The sequence below is a fragment of the Pituophis catenifer genome, unplaced genomic scaffold, assembly GCF_029215685.1.
Source record: "Pituophis catenifer annectens isolate HBS135680 unplaced genomic scaffold, rPitCat1.0.hap2 SCAF_6, whole genome shotgun sequence".
Classification (NCBI taxonomy): Eukaryota; Metazoa; Chordata; class Lepidosauria; order Squamata; family Colubridae; genus Pituophis; species Pituophis catenifer.
Window position 1 is genome coordinate 43,529,932 of NW_027256886.1, and position 10,596 is coordinate 43,540,527.

At 38.8% G+C, this 10,596-nt stretch overlaps 1 protein-coding gene across 2 annotated transcripts in view; it reads left to right on the forward strand.

Annotated features, from left to right (window-relative positions):
- FBXW4 (F-box and WD repeat domain containing 4) overlaps window positions 1-10,596 on the forward strand; it is a 72,870-nt gene extending 62,274 nt beyond the window's left edge. For both annotated transcript variants that reach the window (XM_070946258.1, XM_070946257.1), the window contains 3 exons: window positions 8,313-8,453; window positions 8,869-9,010; window positions 10,384-10,596. In XM_070946258.1, coding sequence (XP_070802359.1) covers window positions 8,313-8,453; window positions 8,869-9,010; window positions 10,384-10,500 — 400 coding nt within the window. In that variant the 3' untranslated portion in view covers window positions 10,501-10,596. The remainder of the gene's footprint in view (window positions 1-8,312; window positions 8,454-8,868; window positions 9,011-10,383) is intronic.

The window sequence follows — 10,596 nt, forward strand, 5'->3', positions numbered from 1 at the left end:
AAACGTCTGAATTTGGGGGTCACCATGTTATACAAATTGCAATCTAATAGTTTTTACAAGAACACACGTGTGCGTAAAAAAAGGACCTTGGGTAAGAAAGGCAAGGAGACAGACAGTTTGCTTTGTCCTTTCTGTCCTGAATGTTTCTTGCCATTGTCATATTGCCGTGTCTTTCTTCTCCCTTTGCTTCTGGGAGGGAGAGAATTGGTTTGATAGTTAAATTGGCCTGTAAAGCAGAAGGACTTAGTGCCATTTCTGTTTGTTTTCCCAAATAAAAGCCCCAGAGGGGTCTCTTTTGCATCATTTTGGCTTTATGTGAAGAAACTGCCTTTTTCCCATCACTAGCTTGTCAGTTTATCCTCTGAACTTAACCTTACGACAACTAGGACAACAAAAATGTCCAGGGTCTCAGAGCCAGGAAAGGTAAAGAAATTGTATCTCTTTATTGGATCCTTTAAAGTGTGTGTGGGCTAATTCAGAGTCACCAGAAGAAAAGAGGGCAAAAGCTTTATCTCCATCAGTGCAGCTATCATTACGATCCTAGCCAAACTAAAGACATGTATGCCTCCAGCTGGCAAAAGGAAGCATTATAAATTAGGTGCTGTCTAGAGTTAACATTTTTTCAGACAAGAGAAAACTACAGTAGTTATTGTGCCCCAGATTGCTTTTTATGTTTATTCTTTTATAAACAGTCTTGGAATACTTGTTAATTTATTAATAAACTTTTAGCTAGGAGTTCATCAAAGGAATAGATTGCTTTTTCTTCTGATTTATTGTTTCTCATGAATGTCTTGTACAACAATAAAATTTATTAGAAATAGGCATTGCAAATAAAAGCAAACAAAAATGACTTTTTCCCATTGTTGACATGTGCCAGGAGAAATATCTGGTTTTAAAAAATGGCACAACCTGGCCATATATAAATTGTTTTATTTATTTATATACACACATAGACATATGCTCCTGGAACGTGATAGATCGTGTCTCCTGTTCACTGTTGTATTTGCTGGAGAAAATATAGTGTTTTCTATAGTTCATGTACTTTAACTCAATGGTTCCTGCTCTCTTTAACTATACTTTCAATTTTTCTTCTTTCAATAGAGGAACAGGAATCATTACTAAAAAGTAAATGTCCAATTAGAATTACAGAAACTAAAAATTAAAATTAAATTATAAATAAATAATAAAATTTAAAAAAATTATAGATTATTTATATTATTGCATATGAATGAACTATATGATTACATGATTGAAAATATTTAAGATATGCTTTTTGGGTATGACCACACAGAATTAGTTTGGTGGAATTCTTACTCTAGTGCTTTATTCTTTAGGAAACTTGAGTGAAAAATAATTGTAGGAAACGTGATGCTGTCTTAGTGTTCATATAAGACAGGTTTTTGTTTCAAAACTTATTTTTAATTTTTGATATGTTGTAAAAGACATACATTGCTAATGTTGACTTATTTATATCAAAATTACTATTCTTAGGTATTCACACAATAGTGAATTTAAATCAAAACCGTATCATTGGGGTATTAGTACATCCTGATAAAAATAAAGAACAGGACAAAAAAAACCCCACTTTTATATGTTCAAAGAAGCATATTTGTTTTCAAATCAAAAAAATGGAAAGGGAGAAAATGATGACTCTCCAAAAGCTTAGAAAGGAGAAAAGGATATTCTTTCATGTTTGCAAAATTGTAATATTCATTTGCTCATCAAGAATAAATAAAAACTCTACAAAGTGTATAGACATTTCACAAATAACCCATTGCTATTTTACTTAACTAACTACTGTAGACTATCTAGAGATGTGGAATTTAAAAGTAATTGTATTAAAATAGATTTTTGTCTGTGAAAATACATGTCTGTCTGAATGATTGTCAAATACTATAACACACACTATTAATGTCTCAGAAAATGACTTGAGCTCACCTTTAATATGGTGAATATGGGTAATGATGAAGTACCTATATTCAACAACAAAGATAAGAAATCTAGTAACAAAGCTTTTACCAACTCATTAGATTCTGTTCTGGTTGTGAATAGTATGCAATTTTTTTTCAGTTAGCGAAATTTGCAGTTTAAGCACCATTTCAAGATGAATACTGTTGTGGCAAATTAGAACAAACTGATTCCTCCTCCATATGACTGTGTATTCAGCACTCCAGCTATTGAGCAGGCCATCTTTTGACTTTGTTAAGATGATAACTGCTACTTGAAAAGAACTTGGGTGGTAGTGATAGATACAAGAGCTTCTTATCAACTGAAAAGAGACATTATTGGTAGGAATTCAGGTATTTTTGTAGTATTTATGAACAGAAAAAATACTTTAGATTGTAGTGTAGATTTAAGATAATTTAAGAACCTTCTCTTCCATAGACTACTCAGATGATGTTCAACTAATATAGGATGAAGTGGGATTATGATTTACCTCTCTGTGATCTATAGAACTGAAGGGGATGATTGTTTGTGCCAGCTGACCCACATGAGCACTTTATAAGTACTTATTTGAGTGGTTAAATCAATTTGTCAACTGGATCTTATTCCCAAGGTTTACTTTTGCCACAGAATACCATAATAGCTCAAAAGACAAATGAACAAGTGTCCAAAAATAATACTTTGAAGAATTGTTAGATGGAAGAAATGACAAGCTGCTTTCTCTCTTTCATCCATCCCACAATATCCAGAGCAATAACCTCTCCAGTTCTCTTTAATTCCCACTTTTTTGCTGACTTAATTTTGCAAAGAAACCTCTTGGGGCTGAATCCTACCTTGTAACTATGCAATACATAGATCTGCAGCGCATTCTGGTTTTATTTTTTTCTGTGGCTCTATTGCAATACAATTAAGATTTTGGTCTGCTTATTTTATCTCTGCCCTAGTACATTTTACATATATTTGATGAAAGGGGCTTCATCTTAATAACAGTTTATGATACAATAATCCTGTTCCTGGAAAGATTATTGCATTTGCAGATACTATAGCTAATTTTTCTGAAATAATTTTATACATAAATGAGAGAACTCAGGGTTAACTCTTAGGAAAATAGAAGATCCACAAATGCAAAAATGGGGGTTGCTTCAACTGAGGAACAGTGCCAACTGAAATTAAAGAGTAGTATTAAAATATGCAAAAGGATGCCTGTTGCCCTCCTGAGATGAACTATAGTTCTCAACATCCTTAACTATAAGTGCAATTGGCTAAGGCTAATGGGTTTAAGAACCCAACATATAGAGGGTCACATGTTCCTCATACTGGACAAAGAGGCATCTGTCTGCTTTATGAGCAATCATGTACATGGCATTTTGGATTTTTTTTTTAACAAAGTGACACCCCCACCCCCCGACTCTCCCGATTTTGGAACTGGAATGCGGAAAACATATCTGATAACTTTCACTACCACATTTCCCATCTGATTTCCCACTTGGTTTATTTAAACAGATAGAAAAATGTTTTCAGTTCATCAAGATGCTTTTGCCGTACACCGTATAGCTGTGCCACCAGGGGCCTGGTGGCGCAGCTGGCTAATAGCCTGTTATTAACATTCAGCTGCCTGCAATTACTGCAAGTTCGAATCTCATCAGGCTCAAGGTTGACTCAGCCTTCCATCCTTTCTAAGGTAGGTAAATTGAGGACCCAGTTTGTGGGGGCAATAAGCTGACTTTGTATAAATATACAAAAGTATGAAGGCTGTTGCTTAACGCATTGTAAGCCGCCCTGAGTCTCTGGAGAAGGGCGGCATATAAATCAAATTAAAAAGAAAGAAAGAAAGAAGCACCCTATTAGTTGTTCCCCGTTTTAAGGGAATAAAGGAACTAAGACAGCATTTCTAGCACTAGGCAGAGGAAGGAATCCAGGCTGCACTAAGATAGATGGCTCTGTGGTCACCATTACTGGGCCCGGTGCCTAGGGTTCCTATCATGCCTCAGTTTTCTAGTTTCTAACCCGATTGTAAATTTTTCTTCTTCAGATCCTCTTTTTTCTAAAACGATGAGAATTCTACTTCTTACTTTCTTTCTGAATTATAGATGCTTTTACTTCTTGACATAGGTTTGTAAAGCAAACTGGCTATACTTCTTCCCTCCAAGAGTTAATATTTTAACAGCTTGTCCAGCGATTCCTGCTTGAGAAATACAAAGTAATAACACAGCACCCCTGGATTCAGGTTTCAGAATGGGGGGGAGAGATGAGGATTAATTCCTATACTTGATGTTAAAGCTTGTCCGAGAGGTTTGCTTTGTGGGGAGCATTGCTAGGGCCGACTGGTCTTGCTAAATGGTTGCTAAGGCCCTGGCATTGAGGTCCAATGGAGTGGCCCACAGTCACGGTCACGGAGGGAATTACACAGCCACAAAGAAATTGTTATTCTCTGTAATCTGCTCTTTGGAGAGTGACTGGGGGAGATGGACTGGTCCCAGCATGCTGTCGGTACTGTGATCACAGAAGCGTGTTGGCTCTAGTGAACGGGTAGGGCTCACCTTCTGATCTGGGGGATACCAGTGCTGCTGGTACTAATCTGCTTTCTCAGCAATTTTGCTCCTCTGACACAACGGTGTTTACTTGTTTGAACATCTCCTGGGACTCTATTTCACCTATTGTGTGGTCTTTATCCCCACCCCCCCACCCCCATGGAGCTTTAGCCCAGATTACAGATGGAATTAGGCCTCTGGCTCGGGTGCCCCAGAAAGACTGATATGGGATCAAGGAGCAGAAAGTAACAAAATAACTGGGGGGGGGGGTCGTTGCTTTAGGGAGTAGAGGCTGTATTGTCCCATGAAGCAAGGGCCAGTGCACTAGTCTGAAAAGGCGTTCAGTGCTTTGTGTCCAATTCTGATTAGACTGTTAGGGAGGAGGAGGAGAAGGGCTGGGAACATGGGAGTCTTTAGTGGCTGAATGAGCTTCATTGGATGCCGTTGTCTGAATGTTAGTGAGAATTGTGGCAGCCTGGCTTTCTCTTGTAAAGGAGATTTGGGGAGGGGGAGGACAGATGGGACATGTTGGTTCTCAATTAGGAACATGCATTAATTAATCAGAGAACCCTGTGCCAGACGGACCTTTTAAGGAACCTACTCAGCTATCTTTATCCCAAATCCCCTGTTCCTTCAATTCATTTGTTTTGCATATTCTTTTGGTCTACCTCAACTTTTTATAGTGTTGCATTTGCCTCGTGGCATGTAAAACCTAAAATGAATCCTATGTCTGATGATGATGATGATGATGATGATGATAATAATAATAATTTCTAGGGAAGAACTTGAGTATATGAAGGAAAACACTAGCTAAAGAACTGGCAGCTGTGATTTCACATTGTTGTGATCTGTGATAATAATAATAACATTAAGATTAAACATTTGAAATAAATCTTCAGGTTCTGCAACTAACACTATGCTTTTTTTCATTGTACAGGTAATCCTTGATTTACAACCATTTGTTCAGTAACCACTTGTAATTACCGCAGTACTGAACAAAGAGATGACTAGTCCCCAAAAGTTCTGGCCATTGCTGTGTCCGTGATCACATGTACAAAATTTGGGCACTTGACAACCAATTCAGATTTACATCCTTTGGTTATGTGACTGCCATTTGTGATGTTCTCTGCTGGCTTCCCACAATTAAAGTCAATGGGGAAGCCAGCAGAGAAGGTTGCTAGTTGGCTGGGTAAGACATTTATTTATTTATTTATTTATTTATTTATGTATGTATGTATGTATGTATGTATGTATGTATGTCATATTTCTATGCCGCCCACTCTCCGAGGACTCTGGGCGGCTTACACCAAAGACAGTATACTAAATAGCATATTGCCCCCTAAAAATTTGGGTCCTCATTTTACCCACCCCGGAAGGATGGAAGGCTGAGTCAACCTTGAGCCGGTGAGATTTGATCCGCTGATCTGCTGAACTAGCAGTCAGCTGAAGTAGCTGCAGTACTGCACTCTAACCACTGCGTCACCTCAGCTCTTCCCTGCCCCACTGGCCTTTCTTTGTTTCCACTTACACACCTTTGCTCAGTGCACAAATCTACTGTTCCCTAGACCTCTCTATACTAACAGGTACCTTATGTCCTCCTTCTTTCGCTTTTGTTAGCTCACATACATCCTCCACCTTCCTTCCCGGGCCTGCCTAAACTCACACACACCTGTGCCTTTTTCCTCAGCCTCCCTGTGCTTGCACCACACAACAGCATCTCCTCCCCCATCTCACATGTGGCCTGTGCCATGTCTCCCAGGGCCTCCCCACCTACTTGTAGCACTCCTGTGCTCCTTACCTGAGACTCCCACTGCTTCCCACTTAATGATCCACATACAACAACCAGGACTGACTGGATTGCTATCGCTGAGTAATGTGGTTGTGTGATTGCACTTTACATTGCATTGCTTAGCAATACCAATCTTGGTCCCAATTGCTATTGTAACTCAAGGACTACCTGTAACTCTGCAGAGAAAAAAAGCTCTAAAAAATTCTGCAAACTTGAGCAGTGATTATGGAATTGATTATTTGTGCCAAAATAGCTTTTCAGTGAATTATTAGAAATCCTCAATGATCTTTTCCATTATATACAGCAGGAGGACAATGGAAGGGAATTAATACTATTGATGACTTTGTTCCTTCCAATGTTACCTGCATTATTTCTTGCAACCATTCTAAAATCAATACTCATGCAGGGTTATAAAAAAGAAAAGCTTGCTTAGGTCCCTCAAAATTCAAGTGTCATAAGTGTCTGCATAGTTTCCTTAGGAATGTTCAATTTGGGGAATTGGGAGGAAAACAGCAAATACTGGTATTTCTGTTGTCAATATTACATGTAAGAAATAGACTGAAGAAAAAAATTTTCTGAGAATATAGGATATTTAGAGTTAACAGACTATATATCTGACCTTGACCAGAGTGACTATATTTAAAAATGCATGGGAAGGAGAAAAATTTGAAGAAAATAGACCTCTAAAATAAGATTTCTTTTCAGTTTTAAACTCTTAATATACATATCGTCAGTGACTTCCAGTCATAATATATAGTAAATTTGATTTCTCCTTGTGTTGGTATTGATAGATAAAAGGGTTGGTTGCATTTATGCCTTGTTCTTAAGACTATTAACACAATAGTGGTGAATCTAGATGTTTCCAGCATGTGTTAGATTTTATGTAGCAAATAAATGTACCTTAAATCTATCAGGGAAATTTTTTAAATGAGTAGTTATTTGTTGAAAATTATTATCCTTAGTAAATATTATTTTCTGTTTCTTTTTTTTAATTTTTATACTGCCCTTCTCCCGGAGGACTCAGGGTGGTGTACAGCCAGAGATAAAACCCACAACAATATAAAAGTTAAAAGACGAATTAAAAATATTAAATAATTTGGCCGAAAAAGCTAAAATAAAGACAACCCATTAAAATAGCATTAGGCCAGCCCTGCTTGGTGAAACAATAGCGTTTGAGGGCGCGGCGAAAGGTGCGACGGTCGGGAATCCTATGAATCTCTGGGGGCAGCTCATTCCAGAGGGCAGGTGCCCCCATAGAGAAGGCTCTCTCCCCCTGGGGGTCGCCAGTCGACATTGTTTGACCGACGGCACCCTGAGGAGTCCTTCTCTGTGGGAGTGTACTGGTCGATGGGAGGCTATCGGTGGCAGAAGGCGGTCTCGTAAGTACCCGGGTCCTAAGCCATGGAGCGCTTTAAAGGTGGCGACCAACACCTTGAATCGCACCCGGAAGACCACCGGGAGCCAGTGCAGCTCGCGCAGGAGCGGTGTTACATGGGAGCATCGAGTCGTTCCCATAATCACCATAATGTTTCTGCTGCACAGCATTCCATTCACTCAATAAATGTTCTCCCTAGTCCAGAGGCAGCATATTGGCATGGGTACATGTGGCAGCAGAAAACTTGGAATATAATATAAATATCCAAAAGAATTGTACTTCTCACACACATGGACTATCAGTTACAATAAATAATACTTTCCTTTGATTCTCTATCTACTGTATTTTCTAAATTTAACAAATCAGTGGAACTATATAAATAGTACTTGTGCTTGCTCTTCATAAAGGAGGCTTAAAGCCTGAATAGTGCTAGAAACAGAACTGAGTAATGGCTTTTATAATTTTAAACTGAAAATGAATAATACTAGTTTAACCTGATATATTTTTTACAACTAGTGATTGATATTTTTTTCCCCTAATCCTCACTTATTTGGCCTTATTCTATTTCTTTATTGGTATTGAAAATCTATGTGAAGATAAAAACCTCGGGTAATAGCCATAGAATATAGTTAGTAAGCACTGGAGTTTAATTTTTGTTTGTTTCTCTCCTCAGTGGGCAGCTGATCACCTGTCTAGGAACAGATTTCCACCGAGGAGCTGGAGTCTTGGATGTTTTCTATGAAACACCTTCAACTTTGCTCTCTTGTGGATATGATACCTACATAAGATACTGGGATTTAAGAACAAGCACCAAGTTAGTTTGGAACCTTGCTTTATTTTATTTTTTTTAAATTGGAAATACTTATTTGATAACTGTTTCAAGATGACTTGTTAACAGTCCACATTAGTCACAAGAACTTCTTTGTTTGTTTGTTACCTTCAAGTCAAAATAGACCCCTGATACCTGCCTGGGACAAGCCTCTACAGTTTCCTTGACATTTTTGAAAGTATTTCCGATTGCCCCCTTCCTAGGGATAAGAGAGAATGCCTGGCCTAAAAGTTACCCAACTGCTTTATGATTAATGCGAGTCTGGAATTCAGTCTCCCTGTTTCTAGCCTGATGCCTTAACCACTGCAAACTGGCAGTGACACAAGAACTGACAAACAGTATTTAGTAAAAAATATTCTAACATTATCTCACAGTATTTTGTTTACCATCAATTTCCCAGGGAATGTGTGAAGAAATGGGAAGAACCACATGACAGTGCCCTATATTGCATTAGAAGCAATGGAAATCATATGATTGCAAGTGGCTCCTCTTATTATGGAGTGGTACGTCTGTGGGACAAACGACAAACAAGATGCTTGCAGGTGAGGCATCATCACCATGTTCCCAAAAGTTGATTATGAAGAGAACTGCCTAACAGAGTCTAAGTAGGATAGGGTGTTCTTTTGCTTATCCCTAATGCTTTTCAAATAAACATGATGGATAGAATGGTAGATTTGGGCAGAGATGTGAGTTAAGTATTCACTAGCATGAATAATGAAACCCATGAATGTGGATTTGGATAATAACAAGTAGACCTAACTTGCAAGTGCAGCTGGAATTCCCATTGCTAAACAATGCAGTCATAAAGTGTAATTCCATTGATTAGCAATGGCAATCTCTGCACTGTCAGCTGCCATCATTAACTGAATCCCATGGTCATTAAATGAGTTAACATCCTACTGGCTTCCCATAACCAAGGCAATGATGAAGTTGGCAAGAAGTTGGAAGTCACAGGTGGCTTGCAAGCAGGCTGTCAGGCAGGCAGGTGAGTCATGGCAAGGATGCACAAGGGTGTGAGGGGTGCAGCAAGGCTTGAGGAGGGCATGTGAGGGTGTGAAGAAGGTGCAGTGAGGCTCAGGGAGAGTGGGGCTGGGGCTGGGGCGGGTCTACAGAGGTGCTTGAGGCAGTAAGCTTAGAGAAGGAGTGCAGCACAAGCCCAAAAGGACTGAAGGAGGGTGCATGGGTAGGAGAAATTTACTCCAGCATCTTGTAACCTTCCATGCCAACTTCCCCACTGATTTTCTAGAGAAGCTAGCAGAGAAGGTTGCAAATGGTGTTCCTATGGTTGCGGGTGCTGTAGCCAATCATGTGAGCCAGTTGTCAGGTGCCCAAATCATGATCACATGACTGCAGGGGTGCTAGGATGGACACAACTCTGAGAACCAGTCATAGCTACAACTGATCAGCACCATCATAAGTTTGAACAGTTGCTGAACAAATAGTATTGTTGAAGACTTCCTAAAACAGTGTATTCTTATTCAATGTAGCGCCAGAAATATTAGTAAAGATCCTAGCAGGGGTGCTAGGATGGACACAACTCTGAGAACCAGTCATAGCTACAACTGATCAGCACCATCATAAGTTTGAACAGTTGCTGAACAAATAGTATTGTTGAAGACTTCCTAAAACAGTGTATTCTTATTCAATGTAGCGCCAGAAATATTAGTAAAGATGTTTATAGTTATGATTGCTATTGCTTTGAGCTAATTTTATTCAGGAAATGGATTACTAATATATGCTGACTGTTGCCTTAGCCCTGTTTTAATACTTATTTGCAGTAGAAAAGGATTACAAAATTTGCAATAGATGCAGGTTTACAAAATTGAATTGTGAAGATACTACATGATTATCATGTTTGACTCTATTAAAAGTTTAAATAGTTTACCTAGAAGTATTTTTCTTACTGCTTTTGCAGAGTTTCTCCTTGTCATCACCTATCAGCAGTCCCGTATATTGTCTACGTTTCAGCACCACTCATCTCTATGCGACATTGGCATCGGCGTTGTATGTCCTTGATTTCACTACCTCTTAACACTGATATGCTTGGACTTCAGACGTGACAGTCAGCTCAGGGAGCACAAAGAAAGTGTAACATCTTTGAGACAATAAAACAGCAGTTGGTAAAGAA